This window comes from Mobula hypostoma, chromosome X1, assembly GCF_963921235.1.
Source record: "Mobula hypostoma chromosome X1, sMobHyp1.1, whole genome shotgun sequence".
NCBI classification, from domain to species: domain Eukaryota; kingdom Metazoa; phylum Chordata; class Chondrichthyes; order Myliobatiformes; family Myliobatidae; genus Mobula; species Mobula hypostoma.
This window is the reverse complement of record NC_086128.1, coordinates 22,014,342-22,035,039: the sequence shown is the minus strand read 5'-3', so window position 1 is coordinate 22,035,039 and position 20,698 is coordinate 22,014,342. Positions and strand designations below refer to the sequence as shown.

Below are 20,698 nucleotides of genomic sequence, written 5' to 3'. Positions count from 1 at the left end.
AAATCTCACGCAGTTGCTTCACGTTCAGTTCCTGGATGACTTCACTTTCAGTCCATTCGCTACTGCATTCGGTTTCGATTGTTATCCTTTCCTCTTCCAATTGCATGAGCTCTTCATCTATCAGTTCTTGGTCATGGGATGCCAAAACCTCTTCAACGTGATCTTCATCAACTTCCACAAGCCAAACTCACTTCGTCCTTACTTCGTTCACCACAATCAAAACGCTTAATTATGTCTAGTTTTACGCTAAGTGTAACACCCTTACAAGCTCTTTTAGGCTTTTCTGATACCTTAGAACTCATCTTGCTAACGACTGCTAGCAGGCACGTGTTTAAGCAATGCTGGCGAGAATGCAGTTCCGAATCTGGGGGAGAGCGGCTGCTCGGGGTGTGCGCTGCCTTTTTCCGTAACAGTGAAAACACCTTCTGTTAGCGAAAACAGGTAACTAATGTAGGTCTTTCGTAACAGTGAGGTTTCGTAAAGAGAACGTTCGAAAAGCGGGGACAACCTGTATTAGGATTGTTACAAAGTAAACTTGTGTCTTGGATCTTAATAGTCTCTTTGTCTTGTTTTCCAGAAGCTGGTATCCTCTTAAGATTTTTATTGATAATTATTGATGGCCATCAGTTTTGCTGCCAGGCCACCTTTGATATTCATTCTTAGTTGCCCACTGCAGCTTGAACTATTACAATTTATTTATTCAGAGATACTGCGCAAAATTGGCCCTTTGAGCTGCGCCGCCCAGCAATCCCCCGACTTAACCCTAACCTAATCGCAGGACATTTTACAATGACCAATTAGCCTACTGACCCATACATCAATTGACTGTGGGAGGAAACCGGAGCACCCTGAGACAACCTAAGCATTCCACAAGGAGGACGTAGAAACTCCTTACAAAGGATGCTGGGTTTAAATTCTGAACTCCGATACCCCGAGCTCATATTGGTCTTCATGCAGGAAATAAAACAGATGAATGTATTAGGTCATCTACGTTCTGTGGAGATGCCATCATAGAAAATAGATCCAATTGCAACAATGGGGAAATTTCAGTCATTGTTTTTTCCCCCCAATAAATATGCATTTAAAATGAAACCACTTGGCCACTGAAAATCAAGGCTTTTACAAAAAAATGAAGTTGGTCAAATGGTTCCCTTTTTGAAGGCTATGGTTTTGAAAGTATAAAAGCTTACTGTTTGTCAGTTAATGATAGAAATTGGTTTCCTTCTGAATATTTCTTATGAGAGCAATCCATTAAAGCATCCATGGGGAGGTTCTGCAAAGGATATGGCAATTTGCAAAAGTTGACAGTTCACCTTATGAAATCGAAATCTTCAGAATTGCATTTATGAAAAAGCTAGTCAGCCATGATTGAATTATCTGAAGCACTCCCTCAGGTTGAGGATGCTTTGCTTCTACTCCATTTGTGTGGCCACTGAGAACGCTGATGAAGCTGATAAGGGATCTACAAACTTTGCTGCAGGTGGGATAAGGAGGTGCGCTGTGAGGTGGTGGTTTTGTGAAATGATGCTCATCTGTTTTCACTAGCCTTCTGAATACTGTTGAAGAAGAGACTGTTCTCGATGCTTTCTCATGTGTTCCCCCTCCATGTTAAAGTTCAAAGTAAATTTATTATTAAAGTATGCATATGTCACCAAACGGTATCCTGAGATTTATTTTTTGCAGGCATTCACAGTAGAACAAGAAATACAATGGAATTAATGAAAAACTACACACAAATTCACACAAACAGGCAATGTGCAAAAGACAACAACAAATTTTAAAAAAAGAACCTATTAATAAATAGCTAGAACATGAGTTGTAGAATCCTTGAAAGTGAGTCTGTAGGTTGTGGAATCAGTTTGGTGTTGAGCTAAGTGAGGTTATCCACTTTGGTTCAAGAGCCTGATGGTTGAAGGGTAATAACTTCCTAAGCCTGGTCGTATGGAACCTGAGGCTCCTGTACCTCCTTCCCGATAGCAGCAGTGAGAGGAGAGCATGGCCTGAGTCGTGAGGGTACTTGATGAGGAATGCTGCTTTCTTGTGGCAGCGCTCCTTGTGAATGTGCTCAGCGGTGGAGAGGGGTTTTCCTGTGATGGATTGGGCTGTATCCGCCACTGTTTGTAGGCTTTTTCCATTTTTGGGCATTGGCGTTTCCATGCCAGGTTGTGATGCAACCAGTCTGGATACTCTCCTCTTTATCTGAAGAAGTTTGTCAAAGTTTTAGATGACGTGCAGAATCTGCACAAACTTCTAAGAAAGTAGAGCTGCTGCTGTGCCTGCTTTGTAATGGCACTTACGTGCTGGTCTCAGGACAGATCCTCTTGTATGATAATGCCACGGAATTTAAAGTTACTGACCCTCCCCATCTCCAATCCCCTAATGAAAACTGGCTTATGGACCCCCTGGTTCCTATCCCCCCCCCACCTACCCCAGTGTTAGGTCATTAGCCAGGAATTTCCACGGTCAAGGTCAGACTTGTCATGTGCACAAAACTAACTTGCAGCATTGTTGCAAGCACAAAACATCAGATAAGCATCCTTCAAGTGAAAAATCGTAAATTTAAAAGTATCCACATTTTTTACAAGAAATAATAATCAGAACAAAAAAAGTCCATTGCAGTGATCAAATTGGTCATAGTGTTGCTATACTGAGGTAGTAAGTTTCCATAAATTCTGAGGATGTTCTCTTTCTTTCCAGTCCTGATGAATGGTTTCATTCTGAAACATCGACTGTTTTCTCCTTTCCAATTATAATTACAGCCTGTGTTGAAAATAGTTGCCAAAGATCAGATGGCACATTCATCAACATTTCATTACTGCTATTTTCTGGGAGTTGTTGTTGGTTTGATCCAGTGCCTTGAGTCTTAGCCTCACTCTTTGATTTTCTGTCTGACAGAGTTTTGAGAACTTATCTTTCATATAATAATTCATCTATTGAAACCAATATTCTGGTTTTGAAGCTGCTGGTGCTAGTTTTTCCAATCCTTCTGGATTTTATAGGAACAAGCTACCATCTTGCATTTGGCTTCCTAGCTCAGTTGTTTTATTTTATCATTTTCCAGATGAAATTCATACTGTGGTTACATTTGGAAATCTGGCTTCAATTTTGATTTTTTAGGAGCTTTTTTTTGTTGAAGTTTCTGCTGAAACTTATTTTCACATTACTGTAAAATTGACAGTGACCTACCATTGGTTATGTTTTAGGATATAATAATTTTAACTATTAAAGCTATGCCTTTATGTATTTGAGAGTTATAACTTGGCGTTCTGTTGATACAGTTGCAAATGAGCTGGTCACAAAATTTTTCTGAAATTGTTTAATCTTTCGTGTGATTTTTGCTGAACTTAGGCAAATTGTGCTGAAAAAGAAACTTTGCAATCAAGTAGAAATCACAGACTCTGATCTTTTGTAAAGTACGTTCTATTCAGCAATAGTTATTGTCAAAATGTTGTTCTCTCCAATGCTGTTCCCTGCTATGAACTATTTTGGCAGAGCAGCAGTCAAAATGATGCACTTCCCAACAATTTGGATACATTGTTTTTAACTGCACAGGCTCCTGCCCAAGTTTGGGAGATTGCACTGATTGCTTTGAGCTGTACATCCTTCCAAATTTTAGCATGTTTATGCATAAAACATTTTGTAATTTTATACTCGTCTCTTATAGGGACAGGATGATGCTGCTAAAATTAGAACAAGAAATCCTGGACTTCATCAGTGATGATAAGTGAGTAAAGTTTTGGTGTCTCTGTTAGTATAAATAGTATTGAGTGTGGTGACCAACTTGTCCATGAAGTCAAACTTGCGCTCTTATCATGCTGCAGACAGCTTTACATGTTCGCATTATTTCACATATTGTGTATGTAATGTTTTGCAAAGATGGTTTTGTATATTTTCACCTTTGGAGCTAAACATTATTTGGAAAATACCGGTTCCTGTTTTTCATTTGTAAAAATAGGTACGAAATTTGTTTCTTATTTACTCAGGAGCTCTGTTTGAATGTGTAGTTAAAGCATGTAATTTTAGTACTTATTGTTGAACACAGTAATTTGAATTTTCCTGGAGATTCTATAAAAGAATCTTATAAGATTATGGTTGTGTGGTGATGAGATGCAAGGTTTTTGAAGTAGTACATGCCGGCTCCATGCATTCACTTACACTTGCTGACATAGCAGCAGATTTCATGGTAATTTCTGGTCCAAAGCACAGAACTTGCAGGTTCTTGGCACTGGAGTTTCAGGTAAAAGTGGGATGTCCTCGTTTGGGGGTGGTGAGGCATATGCAGGTAGGAATCTATTTGGCTCTCCTGTATGGCAGCTGATGCTTTTCTGGTCTGGTCCAAAGAGAAATGCCCAGCAAGATCAAATTGTCCCATTGTCCTGGTAACCCTTCTAAAATGGAGAAATAAAACACTTATTTTTGTCTTGAAATGAAGTTGAAGAATTTCTTGGATAAATGGTGATGGAGTGTTGGTTAAATCTGGACAAAGTCTCCTGATGTTTTTCAAACTTCCCACAGCTATTGAAACAGTAAAGACCATAAGATATAGGAGCAGAATTAGGCCATTTGGCCCATCATGCCTGCTCCACCATTTCATCGTGGCTCAGCTCCAATCTCCTGCCTTCTCCCTGTATCCCTTCACGCCCTGACTAATCAAGAAAACCACTAGTCGTCAGCAGCCAACCAGAAAAGGCTTCCTTTATTCCCACTCTTTGCCTCCTGCCAATCAGCCCCTGCTTTATCCATGCTAGAATCTTTCCTGTAATATCATGGGCTCTTAACTTATTAAGCAGCCTCATGTGTGGCACCTTGTCAAAGGCCTTCTGAAAATCCAAATACATAACATTCACCGATTCTCCTTTGTCTATCTTGCTTGTTATTTCTTCAAAAAATTCCAAAAGAGTTTTGTCGGGCAAGATTTTCCGTTGAGGAAACTATGCTGACTATTCCCTATTTTATCATGTGCCTCCAAGTACCCAGAGACCTCATCCTTAACAATCTACTCCAACATCTTCCGAAGCACTGAGGTCAGACTAACTGGCCTATAATTTCCTTTCTTCTGCCTTTCTGCCTTCTTGAAGAGTGGAGTGACATTTGCAATTTATCAGTCCTCCAGAGCCATGCCAGAATCCAGTGATTCTTGAAAGATCATTACTAATGCCTCCACAATCTCCTCAACCACCCTCTTTCAGAACCTTGGGGTGTACACCATCTGGTTCAGGTGACTTGTCTACCTTTAGATCTAACAGTTTCCAGGAACCTTCTCCATAGTAATGGTAACTTCACACACTTCTGCCCTGACACTATTGAACTTCCGGCATATTGCTAGTGTCTTTCACAGTGAAGACTGATGGAAATTTTAAGAAACCTGTAGTCCTCCTAATAATTAGCTACAGTTGAGAAAGAATTGTTAGTTAGGACAATTGCCATCCACCAAAACACTATGCAGCCTCCTTATTGAGCTTTGTCAAGTGCTTTAAGCAGCGATTAGTCCCTATTATTCCTAGTGTAATTTTCAGTTTCTTACCAAAATGGTGTCTTGAGCTAAATTGTTATTTCTAATTTTAAAAAAGCATTTTAGCTACCTCAAGTCAATTGGTATTTAAAATATTTGAGTAAACTTGCCCTCCTAAGCTGAACCTAAGTTGTTCAATTATTTTTTTTAGTCTTTGCTTTTAATGTAGCCATTTTTATTCCTGATGGCATCAACCATATATACATGTCATCCATTCAAAGGCACATTGTAACTAAACTCTGTCTTCCATTATGGTGGCCAGCTCTGCATAGTTAGAACTTATACTTTACACAACTAGTTACTGCACAGATTCTGTATTTCTGTCTTTCAAAGTTGCATTAAAATCCCATAACAGTATCTTCTTTCTCCATTCCTGCATTTAATCTTTGCATTATTTTCTCGAGTTGATGCATCACCGTCAGTCAGTTTGTAAAGCACTGTTAAAAACAGATGCATAAGCCTTTGAATTAAACAATGCCTGTTTTATACGCAATTAACAGATAAAAGAAGGTAGCTGTTTCCAATAATTTACTGTTAAAAGTTATTTTTTTGTTTTTTTATTGTGCCAAGTGAAATTGCAGGATCATATCAATATGTGCTCATTGTAGAATTAAATACAAAAGCACATAAAGCAGGATCCTATTATAGTGAGGTCTGGGTCTGCAGCTTAGAGTTGAGTGCCAAATCAGAGATGCTTTACATTTGTCGACTCTTTTTTCATTTTGCTTTTGACTTATTTCTGCTTCAAGCTAATGAAAGTGTTATAGTGTGAAATCAAGTTCAAGTTTATTATCAACTGACTGTACATATATACAACCAAATGAAACGACATTCCCCCAGACCATGGTGCACCCACAAAACATATATTACACACAGCACGTAAGACAAAATACTACTATAAATAATTTAATAAAATTATTTCAAAATGCATGTAGTGTGCAACACAGTACAGTAAATAGTTCGCTATCCTAGTGACAAGACCTTGGTAGTAGCAGGCTATTATTCTCAGCCTGAGGGATAAAGCTTGTCTGGCAGTCCAGTCAAGACTTAAGTATTGTAATGAGAATCAAATAGTGCAGGAAATAATGATATGGAGGATTAATTGTTTCTTGCAAAATACTGAGGATGCTGGGAAGCTGAAAAACAGTTTCTGTAAAAGCTCTACCCATCAGGCAGTATCTGTGGAGAAAGGAAGATATGAATGGTCATCAATTGAAATGTTAACTCTAGTTCTTTCTCCACAAATGCTGCCAGACTTGCTGAGAATCCCTGTCATTTTTTTTTTGCTTGTATTATTTTCTTTTAGCAATAATAATCAGACTTGGTAACAGAGCGAGGAATAGCTTTGTGGTGGGGTGGGGGGAAGGGCTAGGATTTGTATTGCACCTTATCACATCCCAAAAACCTTTCACCCCTTTTGACATACTTAAAGCGTTGTTGCACGTACTACTATTGCCCTTAAAATATTGTGAAACTTGCTGCAAATAAGTATGTAATGGTATGGTTTTCACTCAAAAGCAAGTTAACTCATAACCAGTGTAGTTCTCAAAGGAGGAGAACTTATTGCCAAATTATTGCCATTTTAAGGGTAGCAGCGGTATAGGCAACAATGCTTTAAGTACATGCCAAAGGGGTGAAAGGTTTTTGAGGGGTGATCAGGATAGTGGAAAATCGCTTTATGGCTAACATAGAGCGGAGAGAGCACCAAAGTTCTCTGAGAAAGACTTTGAAGTACTAGTCAATAAAGTGCATGCAAGGGAGGTGAAAGTGTGCAGTGGAGCAGTGCTACATAAGGACAACCATTGACGATGTTAGATTAGATTATGAGGACACTCAGTCCTTGTTTATTGTCATTTAGAAATGCATGCATTAAAAAATGATACAATGTTCCTCCAGAATGATAGCACAAGAAACACAGGACAAACCAAGACTAAAACTGACAAAACCACATAATTATAACATATAGTTACAACAGTGCAAAGCAATACCATAATTTGATAAGAGCAGACAATGGGCACGGTAAATAAAGTCTCAAAGTCCCAATAGCCTCATCATCTCACGCAGATGGTAAAAGGGAGAAACTCTCCCCGCCGTGAACCTCCAAGCACCGCAAACTTGCCGATGCAGCACCATTGGAAGCACCCAACTGCAGCGGACCTGAGTTTGTCCGAAACCTTCGAGCCTCTGACCAGCTCCTCCAACACAGCCTCTCCGGGCACCATCCTCTGCTGAGCGCTTCGACCCCGCCCCGGCCGCCAAGCAACAAGCAAAGCCGAGGACTCGGGGCCTTCCCCTCCAGAGATTCTGGACCACACAGTAGCAGCAGCAGCGAAGCAGGCATTTCACAAGTTTCACCAGATGTTCCTCCGTGCTCTCAAGTCTGTCTCCATCAAATCAGGATTGTGCACGGCACCCTACTTGACAAATAACAGACATTACCACCGGAGTGGCTGCTGCGAGCTGCATTGCGCCACCATCTTCCCTCTCCACGATGTGAAGCTGATATGAATTACTCTCTAAAAGTTAAATGATTAGATTTACTTTCTTATTTTTTGTTTTCTCTCCTGTCCTTCTTTTCTATCACCAGCCCACTCCCATCTCCCCTACATAACCCTTACCACACACACACAGCCCAACACATGCCCCACATGAGGGTGGTCTATATATGCTCATAAAAAAATGGTTACATGCAGCATATTTTCCATTGAGGCAGTAGCTGCCAAGAAGCTGGACTAAAAGGTCCTCCCCATTGGGCAGATGGACCAGTGTCACCCATAAGATCATAAGTGAGTTTGAGTTCCTCAATAGTTAAATTCTGGTACACTTGAACATGCTGGGAGGTCTCTGAACAGTTTCCAGTGAACTTTAGAATTGTCTTGTGCAGTATCCCATTGTAAACTGAGTGGCCCTTTTAGTCATCTCTGAATTGTGAACTCAGTGACTTGTTTTTTGTGGCTGTTTAACGTCAGTGTTTTCCTGGATTTGGGAGCTCAAATGAGCAGAGCTAGTCTATTAATGTCATTGGGTGCAAGCCAGATGTTAGAAAATTGTCAGCCAAGTAGCATGGATCCTGATCCACTGCCCAGTTCACCTCAGTGATTGATGCAATTTTTCCCTGGAATTGACCATCAGCAAATTTACTCTAGCTAACATTGATTTTAGTTCATACGGTGCTGAGAAAAGAAAACAGTGCTATGCAATCAATTTGTTGGCATTCAGGTCCAATTAATTACTTTTTGAGTCTAGCCACTTTTGATACATGATCAATTTGGTAGCTAGTTTGTACAACAAAACTAGATAAATTACCAGTTGAGATAAAATACTAGAAATATTCAGCATGTCAGGCAGCATCTGTAGAAAGAAAAGCAATTGACCTTTTAGGTCAAAGATCCTTTTTTCTTTGACCTGAATTTTTCAACATTTTCTGTTTTTAAATTCAGATTTCCAGTATCTTGAGTTTTTAAAATATTTTCGTTTGGTCTGGTTTGCTAGTGAATAAAGTAGGAATATTGGTGTTTTGGAATAGTATCATAGAACCTTCTACTTTTACAACAGATAGTATATCATTCACAGAATGACATCTCTGTAAGAAGCTTGTATCTCAAAACCCTTCATTGGTTAAAAATTTATGAAAATTATATAACATTTTCCTTTTTACTCTTGTTAAAAGTCCACTATCTAAATAAGGCAAGTTTCTGGTTCAGCTTCATACCTAACTTTTCATGATTCTGTTATTTTTAGTAATCAATACAAGAAATTTCCTCAGATGACTTCCTACCACAGAATGCTGTTACACAGGGTAGCTGCATACTTTGGAATGGATCACAATGTTGACCAAACTGGGAAAGCTGTTATAATCAATAAAACAATAAATACAAGAATGTAAGTATATTATAAGTTGTTATTTATTTAGTATGCTGTTTCTTAGTGAAATCCTGATAGATGTGATTAGACTAATAAGTTGACTATTCCCATGCCCTTTTTTTATTATTGGTCTAATAATATCACAATTTCTGTCGCTTTAAACATTCACACAAAAATGGCCATTTGCTTACATCATCCAAAAGAAGGTATTCCCTAACACTTTGTTTTAATACCAATTTCAAAGTTGCCAGTCATAGCAATTTAAATACTCTGTTTATCTTGGGCAGATACAGTTCAACACATCTTCCATTAACCGCTCATATATTCAGCCCTTTCTTCTACTTTGACAGTTTTTGGGAGCTCTTGTACATGCTGTGCTTCAATCTTTGTGCCTAGTTCACATCTCTCCTGATTTTACACTTTCAGTCATTGGCTTAAAAGGTGCATTTTTTAAAGAGGATTTCCACATCTGTTTGTCTGCCGTTGTTGTGAGGAATTGTGAAAATAGAGACACAGGATAAAACTTATTATCCAGTAGACCTGAACCAGTTGTCTTGCTCTCCTTTCTGTAATAACCTATCCGCAGATTCCCAATTTCCAGCCTCTTTGGTAACAGCATTTGGTGAAATGTGCTGGAAAAAAAAGCAAATTGTGCAAATAAAAGTAAGCCAGTAACGTTCAGAACTGAAGTTCATGCAAGTGAGGCAACACCCACGAAGCCAGTCATCACTGCAGCTGATTAAGAATCCCATTAGTTGCAGGCTACAGCCTCAGTTCAGAGCACCAAGCTGAACCGGTCCATCCCCAACACCCCGACTTTTTCCATCTGTCCCGGCGCTTAAGTCATCCATACCTCAGGCCATTCCTTGCTCTCAGACCCAGCCCCTACTGCTTAGATACACTCTCTGACCTAAGCTTGGGCCCCGCTGCCTCGACTTTGCATCGCCTCCATTCTGCTGCATTGAATCACCTCCAGGTCCAATTGCTATGACATTGATGAAAATAAATGGGACCTTGTGTAAGATGGGGAAAAGGGAGTGAAATTTTGAATGAGCTGAAGTTTAGAAGCCAAGGGATGGGAGGCCAATTAAGGAAGCAATGGAATAATTACTTTTGGAAATAACAGCATACTATAGATGAGGCAGGTGGGGTTAATTAGGGACAAGAGAAAATCTGCAGCTGCTGGAAATCCAAGCAACACATACAAAATACGGGAGGAACTCAGCAGGCCAGGCAGCATCTATGGGGAAAAAAGGAAGGGTCTTGGCCTGAAACGTCAACAGTACTTTTTTTCCCCATTGATACTGCCTGGCCTGCTGAGTTCCTCCAGCATTTTGTGGGGGTTAATTAGGGACAGCGTTTAGCGGTGTCATGTGAATAGTGGTCTTTATGATTAAATGTAGAAACAGTAGGACATTCAACCCATTAAGCCTGGTTGAGGGGTTGGGGTTGCAAATGTAGTAGCACGAGATGCCAGAATTACATTTTATCAGCCAGAGACAGTACCTAGGAAGAAGAACATAATCAGAAAGAATCATAATCAGACTGAGCTTTCCAGTGTTTAAATGAAAGCTGACAGTTCATTATTTAAAGATTTTCTTTTTCTTCAATGTAGACCAGAGCAGAGGTTTTCAGACCATATAAAAGATGAGAAGAGTATGGATTTTCAAAAGAGATTTATCTTGAAAAGAGATGACACAAGTCTAGACAAGGATGACAACCAGGTGAGTTCATGCATGGTGTAGCTTTCATTTACAGAAAAGATTAAAGAAAAAGAACAGCACTCACTCCCATCAAAGTGAAACAGTGGTGCAATTGATTTAATTCATTTATCTCAGACATTCTGAACCTGGTGAACTTACAACTACACTTATCTGAACTTCTGACTTTTATGGTTAAAGGGCAGTAACATGGTGGCAGAAAGATAAGTGTCACCATATTCTGCAAAGCTAAAAAGCCATTGACCAATCCTGAGAGGAAATTTCTACAGTAATTTTTTACATAAAAAACAAGTATGCACTAAATGCCAAGAATCTGATAAAACACTCCTTGAAATGTTAATCTAATATTTTTCACCTGCAGTTGTATTCATTTGCAGATTTTGTTTCAGAATTTTCTACTTAAAGGGATCATGTTTTGAGAGTGTACTATAGTGACTTTTTTATTATTGGTCTTAAGCTAACTTCATTAATGGCATTAACTGAACCTCTTCAAATAAATATTGAAGACATGTTCTATTGCTTTTTGTAGGACTGTAGAGAATAGCAGGTTGGCATTAAGAATAATAGAGAAATCAAACCTACAAATGACAATAGTGTAGGTTAAGAATTTCAGAAACAGTAAACTTGATAGTGACATGGACAGAAATGTGACAATAGAAGTAATAGGTAAAAGGTGGGGGTTGAAACTTATTTTTGAATTGAGAGGGTTTTAAAAACAGCTTTCCAGGCAAAAGGAAATGCAATTGGTCATAATACCATAAGATTATAGGAGCAGAATTGGGCCATTTGACCCATCGAGTCTGCTCCACCATTTCATCGTGGCTGATCCAATTTTCCTCTCAGCCCCAATCTCCCCTTATCCCTTTGTGCCCTGAGCAATCAAGAATCTATTAACCTCTGCCTTAAATATAATGTGTATAAATACTTGCCCTCCACAGGTGCCTGTGGCAAAGAATTCCACAGATTCAGCACTCTGGCTAAAGAAATTTCTCCTCAACTCCATTTTATAAGGATGCCCCTCTATTCTGAGGCTGTGTCCTCTGGTCTTGGACTCTCCCACCATAGGAAACATCTTCTCCACATCCCCTCTATCAAGGCCTTTCACCATTCGATAGGTTTCAATAAGGTTCCCCCTTCCCCTACCCGCTCCTTCTGAATTCTAGTGAATATAGGATCAGAGCCTTCAAACGCTCTTCATATGATGAGCCATTCAATCCTGGAATAATTTTTGTGAATTCCCTTTGAAACCTCTCCAGTTTCAGTACATCCAAGGGACCCAAAACTGCTCACAATACTCCAAGTGAGGCCCTCACTAGTGTTTTATAAAGTTTCAACATGACATTCTTGCTTTTATATTCTAGTCTTCTTAAAATGAATGCTAAGGCCTCACCACAGACTCAACCTGCAAATTAACCTTTAGGGAATCCTTCACAGAAACTCCCAAATCCCTTTGCACCTCAGATTTTTTTGTATTTTCTCTCCAATTACAAAATAGCCAGCCCTTTCATTTCTTCTACCAAAGTGCATGACCATACACTTCCCGACACTGTATGCCATTTGCCACTTCTTTCAACTTTCTCCTAATCTTAAGTCCTTTTGTAGCGTTTCCACTTCCTCAAAACTATCTGCCTTTTCACTTATCTTCATATTGTCTGCAAACTTTGCAACAAAACCATCAATTCCATCATCCAAATCATTGCCATTTCACGTAAAAAGAATAGGTCCCAACACAAACCCCTGTGGAACACCACTAGTCACTGGCAGCCAACCAGAAAAGACTACCTTTATTCCCACTCTTTGCCTTCTGCCAGTCAACCACTGCTTTACCCATGCTAGAGTATTTCCTGTAATACCATGGGCCTGTAGCTTGTAAAGCAGCCTCATGTGCGGCACCTTGTCAAAGGTCTTCTGAAAATTCAAGTACACAACATCAACCGATTCTCTTTTGTCTATCTTGCTTGTTATTTCATCAAAGAATTTCAAAAGATTTTTGTTAGGCAAGACTTTCCCTTGCGGAAGCCATGCTGACTATGACATATTTTATCGTGTGCCTCCAAGTACCCTGAGACCTCATCTTGATTCTTGAAAAATCATTACTAATGCCTCCACAATCTCTTCATCCACCTCTTTCAGAACCCTGGGGTGTACACCATCTGGTCCAGGTGACTTATCTACCTTCAGACCTTTCATTTCCCAAGAACCTTCTCTCTGGTTATGGTAACTTCACACACTTCATAACCTCTGATACGTGGACCTTCTACTGTATAGCTAGTGTCTTCCACAGTGAATATTGATACAAAATTCTTATTCAGTTCATCTGCCATCTTGTTGTCCCCCATTATTACCTCTCCAGCATCGTTTTCCAGCGGTCCGATATCCATTCTTGCCTCTTTTACACTATATGTATCTGGAGAAATATCTGGTCTCCTCTTTAATAGTATTGGCTAGCTTAATTTCGTATTCCATCTTTACATTAATGACTTTTTTAGTTGCCTTCTATTGGTTTTTAAAAGCTTCCCAATCCTCTTAACTTCCCACTATTAAATACCCTCTCTTTGGCTTTTATATTGGCTTTGATTTCTCTTGTTAGCCACGGTTGTGTCATCTTTCCTTTAGAATACTTCATCCTCTTTGGAATGTATATATCTTGTGCCTTCTGAATTGCTTCCAGAAATTCCAGCCATTGCTGCTCTGCCATCATCCCTGCCAGTGTTCTTCTCCAATCAATTCTGGCTAACTCCTCTCTCATGCCTCTGTAATTACCTTTACTCCACTGTAGTACTGATATAACTGACTTTAGCTTTTCCTTTTCAAATTTCAGGGTGAATGTGATCATGTTATGATCACTTGCCCTGAAGGATTCTTTTACCTTAAGCTCTCTAATCAATTCTGGTTCATTGCACAACACCCAATCCAGAACAGCTGATCCCCTAGTGGGCTCAACTACGAGCTGCTCTAAAAAGCCATCTTGTAGGCACTCTAAAATTCCCCCTCCTGAAATTCAGCACCAACCTGATTTTCCCAATCTACCTACATATTGAAGTCTCCCATGACTATTGTAACTTTTACCTTTTGGCATGCATTTCGATCTCCTGTTGTAATTTGTAGGCAGATCCTTACTACTGTTTGGGGGTCTGCATACAACTCCCACCAGGGTCTTTTTACCCCTATCCACAATGATTCAGCAACTTACGACTCCATGTCGCCTTTTTAGAATGATTTGACTTAACTTTTTACCAACTGAGCAACGCTACCCCTTCTGCCTTCTTGTCTGTCCTTTCGATGCAATGTGCATCCTTGGACATTAAGCTCCCAGCTATAAACTTCTTTCAGCCATGATTCGGTCATGCCTGTAACGTCATACCTGCCAATCTGCAACTGTGCTGCAAGTTCATCTACCTTATTCTGTACACTGCATGCATCCAAATATAACACTTTCAGTCCTGTATTCATCTTTTTCGATTTTGTCTGCATTTTACGTTGCAACCATTCCTCTTGGACTGAAACTTTGCCCTGTCAACAGCCTCTCCTCAATACACATTGCCTCTCTTTGTAAACCAGCTACCTCATCTTCAGCATCTTACCCGCTTTTCCTATAATGCTATTTGCATTGAAATATAGGCACCTCAGGACATTTGTTGCACTGTGCTCAACCTTTTGATTCCTAACTTTGTCTGAGGTCTTACCAACATCTGTCTCCATAACCTCTCTAATAACTGCTCTGGCACTCTGGTTCCCATCCCCCTGTAATTCTGGCTTAAACCCCACCATGCAGCATTAACAAACCTTTCAGCTAGGATATTAGTCTGCCTCCAGTTCAGGTGCAAACCACCCCTTCTGTACAAGTCCCACCTTCCCTGGAAGAGAGCCCAATGATCCAAAAATCTTGCCCTCCCTCCTACAGCAACTCCCAAGCCACGTACTAAACTGTATAATCTTCCTAGCACGTGGTATGGTAGCAGCCCTGAGATCACAACCCTGGAGGTCCTGCATCCAACTCTCTGAGCTCCCTAGGCAGAACCTTGTCACCCATCCTACCCATGTCATTGGTACCTACATGGACTACGACTTCTGCCTGTTCACCCTCCCACTTAAGAATTCTGAGGATTTGGTCTGAGATATCCTGGACTCTGGTACCATCTGGAAACCTCGTTCTCCTCCCTTTTCTTCTCAGTCACAGAAGAGAATGAGTAATGTATGGCTTGGGGGAAAACTGTATACTGATACCCCATTTAATGCCACCCTGCTGAGTAATTAATAATGTTCTTGGCCCCAGTCTGAATGCTGACAGTATTGTGTGAACCTCTGCTCTCTGCTAATACTCCCACAGAAATGAATTGTTCTCGGATTGATGTGAGGCTGGCCAATATTACTGCAGCCCTTTGGCATTTCTATGCAAACTGAGGACTGCAGCTTGTTTGGCACTGAGAGTGTAGCCATTCGTGGGGACTGGAAGCAGCTGCTCCACATGTTGGATAGACTGCCTGAATCCTGCAATTTCCCTCATCGTTTCCTGTTGGATGTGATGAAATAATAATCGGGTTTATTATCACTGATGTGTTGTGAAATTTGTTGTTTTGTTGCATCAGTATAGTGCAAGACTTAGAAAAATTAAGTTACAATAAGAAATTAAATATAGTGCAAAAGAGGAATAGTGAGGTGGTTTTCGGAGGTTCATGTACCATTCAGAAATATGATGGTGCAGGGGAAGAAGCTGTTCCTAAAACATCAGTGCGCGTCTTCAGGCTCCTGGGTCTCCTCCCTGATGGTGGTTCCTGTACCTCCTCCCTAATGGTAATAATGAGAAAAGGCCATGTCCTAGGACGATCAGGGTCCTGAATGATGGATGCCGCCGGCTTGCAGCATCACCTTTTGAGAATGTCCTCGATAGTAAGTGGGGCTTGTGCTTGTGATGGAGCTGGCTGAGTCTACAATACTCTGCAGCCTCTTGAGATCCTGTGTATTGGAGCCTCTATACTAGACAATGTTACATCCAGTCATAATACTCTCCATGATACATCTGTAAAGATTTGCTACAGTTTTTAGTACATAGCAAATCTCAAATTCCTAATGAAGTGCAGCCATTGGCATGCTGCCTTCATGATTGCATCAGTATGTTGTGCCACTGTTGACAGTGTCACCACAGAGGGCAAGGAGGGTGAGTTCACACCATGCTGCTGGCACAAAAGTGCTGTCAGTAAACCATATGGATGTCTCTAGAGTGCTGTGCTGATTTCACTTAACACTGATTCCATTAATGCTCTCATTTTAGGAATGCATCCTGAGCCCTTAAGTGAAACAACACACCAATTATGATGGTTAGAACACTTTTTCAGGTATCAAGACAGGCAGTCTGACATTATGAACAATGTTAAAGGAATTGATGAGAGCTGGGTGTCATCAGCATGTAATTGAGGAAGAAGGGACAACAAAGGATAGTTTCTTCGTGAAATCCATAGGTGAAAGTGCTGAATGGAATAAGAATTATTGTCAAGATGTACTAAGATGTACTTGCAATGCTTGTACAGACAGGACTTGAATGGTGTGAGGTCAGTTCCTCTAGACTGTAGAAGAGCTCTGACCAGCGACCAATCCGGACATCAGAAGTTTCAGAGGAGATTTCACTCGGGTCCAGTGCCCGAGTAGAACAAAGGCAGCGGCAGATCGCAGCACCGTAATTGAGCTCTGACCATCGATCAATCCGGACATCAGAAGTTTGAAAGGAGGGGATTTCAGTCAGGTCTACTGCATGAGTAGAAAAAGGCAGCGGCTGATTGTGGCAGCGTAATTGAGCTCTGACCAGCGACCAATCTGCGTTTGGGATTAATTAGCAAGAGGAAATTAAAGGAAGGCAGGGGCAAGCACAGCGGCCATCATTGCAGCAGCCGTAGTCTGAGTGGACAGAGTCAGAGTGGTGATCTTGAGGCTTTAGCACTTCGAGGCTTCAGCGAAGAGAGGCTTCAGTCAGAGAAATCAAAGGAAAGAAAAGCTCTAGGTAAAGTTTTTTTTTATATCCCTTCGTTATATCTGCTTAGTTAGGACAGTAGAAATGCCAGCAGGAGAGTTGAATGCTCCTCTTGTGGGATGTGGGAAGGCAGCGAGACCTCTAGTGTCCTTGATGACTACAACTGCGAGAAGTGCATCCAGCTGCAACTTCTTATAATCCACTTTAAGGAGTTGGAGGTAGAACTGGATGAACTCTGGATCATTTGGGAGGCTAGATAGGATAGATAGTGATAGTTACATCCAGTGTACAGGACACAGGAAACTGGGTGACAGTCAGGATGGGAATAGGGTTAAACAGCGAGTGCAAAGTAACCCTGTGGCCATCCCCCTCAATACAGGTATATCATTTTGGATACTGTTGGGGGAATAAGCTAACAGAGGAAAGTTACAGTGGTCGGGCCCCTGGCACTGAGTCTGCCTCTGATTCAGAAGGGATAGGGGGTAGAAGAAGAATGCTGTGGTGATGGGGGATTTGTTAGAGGAACGGGCAGAAGGTTCTGTGGACAAGAATGAGACTCCTGGATGGTATGTTGCCTCCGAGGTGCCGGGGTCCAGGACCTTTAGGATCGAGTCCTCAGCATTCTTAAGTGAGAGGGTGAACAGCCAGAAATCATGGTCCATGTAGGTATCAATGACATGGGTGGGACGAGTGATGAGGTTCTGCAAAGAGTGTTAGGTGCTAAGTTAAAGGACAGGACCTCCAGGCTTATGATCTCGGGATTGCTACCCCATTCCACGTGCTAGTGAGGCCAGAACTGGCAAGATTATACAGTTTAACACGTGGCTAAGGAATTGGTGCAGGAAGGAGGGCATAAGATTTTTGAACCAGTGGCCTGTCTTCTAGGGAAGGCGGGACCCGTACAGAAGGGACAGTTTGCACCTGAACTGGAGGGGTACTAATATCCTAGTGGGAAGGTTTGTTATTGCTGCGTGGTGGGGTTTAAACTAGAGTTGAAGGCCATGGGAACCAGAATGCCAGGACAGTTAATGGAGAGGTTGTGGAGACAGATGTTGCTAAGACCTTGGACAAAGTTAGGTATCAAAAGGTTGAGCATGGTGCAACTAGATTCCCGAGCTGTGTATATTTCAATGCAAGAAGTATCGTAGAAAAGGCAGATGAGCTCAGGGCATGGATCAACACCTGCAATTATGATATTGTAGCCATTAGACAATTGCAGGCGGGGCAGGACTGGCAGCTCAATATTACGGAGTTCTGTTGCTTTAGATGTGACAGAGCGGGAGTGTTTAGAGAAAGAGGGTGGTGTTACTAGTCAGGGAAAATGTCACGGCAGTGGTGCTTCATCAGAAGGGTAGGGAATTGAAGGGGATAGCAGCAGTAATAGGGGAGTCTATAGTCAGAGGGACAGATGGGCGATTTTGTGGACGCAAAAAGGAGAAGTTGATCGTAGTTTGCTGCCCAGGTTCCAGGGTTTGTGATGTTTCTGAACGCATCAACAATATCCTGAAAAAGGAGGGTGAGAAGCCAGTACCAATGACATGGGTAGAAAAGGGAGGAGTTCCTGAAAAAAGAATACAGGGAGTTGAGAAGGAAGCTGAGAAGCAGGACCTCAAAGGTAGTAATCTCGGGATTGCTGCCTGTGCCATGTGACAGTGAGGATAGGAAAAAATAAGGTGGCTGAAGAATTGGAGTATGGATTCAAATTTCTAGATAATTAGGACCTCTTCTGGGGCAGGCGTGACCTGCACAAAAGGGATGGGTTGCACTTGTATCAGAGGGGGACCAATATTCTTGCAGGCAGGTTGACTAAAACTGTTGAGAATGGTTTAAACTAATATGGCGTGGGATGGGAGCCATATGATAGAGCTGAGGATAAGCCAGCGGGTTTGCAAACAGATGATGTATGTAACATGAATATAAGGAAGGACCAGCCAATGATTGGGTACAAATGCAGTCAGAGCAAAGAGTTAAAGTGTACCACAGAGGCAATATTCAAAGGGTGAAGAATGCAGGACTGGAGGTGCTGTATTTAAATGCATGTAGCAATCGGAATAAGGTGGATGAACTCATGGTGCAATTACAGATTTGGGAGCTTAATATCAAAGCATATACTTTGTATCGAAAGGACAGACAGGAAGGCTTAAGTGGTGGTGTGGCTCTGCCAGTAAGAGATGGAGTTACATCTTATAAAAAGAGGTGACATGGGGTCAGAGAATGTTGAATCTTTGTGGGTGGAGTTAAAAAGCTGCAAGGATAAAAAAAAACATTATGGGAATCATATCTAGGCCTCCAAATTGTAGTCAAGATATGGGGTTCAGATTGCCAAGGGAGCTGGAAAAGACATGTAATAAGGGTAATGATATAATTGTAATTGGGACTTCAATATGCAAAGGGACTGGGAAAATCAGGTTGGTGTTGGATTGCAAGTGAGGAAATTTGTTGAATACCTACGAGATACTTTTTGGAGCAGCTTGTACTTGAGTGTACTCGGGGAGGTGAGAGCTGATATTGGACCACTGAAAAATGATGCTGGTGAGGTTGTAATGGGGAACAAATAAATGGCAGATGGATTTAATGGGTACTTTACATCAGTCTTCAGTGTGGAAGACATTAGCAATGTGCTAGAGGTCTGAGTGTCAGGGAGCAGGAGTGAGTGCCACTGCTATTACAAAGGTAAATATGCTAGGAAAACTGAAAGGTCTTAAGGTGGATAAGTCACCTGAACCAGCTGGAGTACATCTCAGAGTCATGAGAGAGGTTGCTGAAGAGATAACGGATACATTGGTCATGATCTTTCAAGAATCACTTGATTCTGACATGGTCCCGGAGGACTGGAAGATTGCAAATGTTACTCCACTCTTTAAGAAGGGAAGAAGGCAAAATAAAGGAAATTATGGAGTATTTTATTAAGGATGAGATTTCAGGGTACTTGTAGACTAATGATAAAATAAGTCAAAGTCAGCATGGTTTTTGTAAAGGGAAATCTTGCCTGACAAATTTGTTGGGAGTTCTCCCAGAAAGTAACAAGCAAGGTGGACAAAGGAGAGGCATTTGATAAGGTGCCACACATGAGGTTGCTTAACAAACTAAAATTCTATGGCGTTACAGGAAAGATACCGGCATGGATAGAGGACTGGCTGACAGGCAGGAGGTAGCAAGTGGAAATAAAGGGGGCCTTTTCTGGTTGGCTGCCAGTGACTAGTGGTGTACCTCGGGTCAGTATTTGGACCGTTACTTTTCACATTGTTTATCATGATTTGATTGCTTTGTGGGAAAGTCTGTGGATGATACAAAGATAGGTGGAGGGGGAGGTAGTGCTGAGGAAGCAATGCAATTGCAACAGTACTTGGACAAATTGGAAGAATGGGCAAAAAAGTGGTAGATGGAATACAGTGTTGGGAAATGTATGATAATGCATTTTGGTAAAAGGAACAACAGTGTAGACTATTATCTAAATGGGGAGAAGGTTCAAACATCAGAGATGCAGAGGGACTTGGGAGTCCTCATGCAAGACTCCCAGAAGATTAATTTACAGGTTGGGTCTGTGGTAAAGAAGGCAAATGCAATGCTGTCATTTATTGCAAAGGGAATAGAATATAAAAGCAAGGAGATAATGCTCAGCCTTTAAGAAGACAC

At 41.1% G+C, this 20,698-nt stretch overlaps 1 protein-coding gene across 7 annotated transcripts in view; it reads left to right on the top strand.

The window, feature by feature from the left end:
• The window catches only part of LOC134340353 (R3H domain-containing protein 2), a 265,555-nt gene that overhangs the window by 136,993 nt on the left and 107,864 nt on the right, over positions 1 to 20,698 (top strand). For all 7 annotated transcript variants that reach the window (XM_063037505.1, XM_063037499.1, XM_063037500.1 and 4 more), the window contains 3 exons: positions 3,665 to 3,724; positions 9,254 to 9,394; positions 10,992 to 11,100. In XM_063037505.1, the coding sequence (XP_062893575.1) occupies positions 3,665 to 3,724; positions 9,254 to 9,394; positions 10,992 to 11,100 (310 nt within the window). The remainder of the gene's footprint in view (positions 1 to 3,664; positions 3,725 to 9,253; positions 9,395 to 10,991; positions 11,101 to 20,698) is intronic.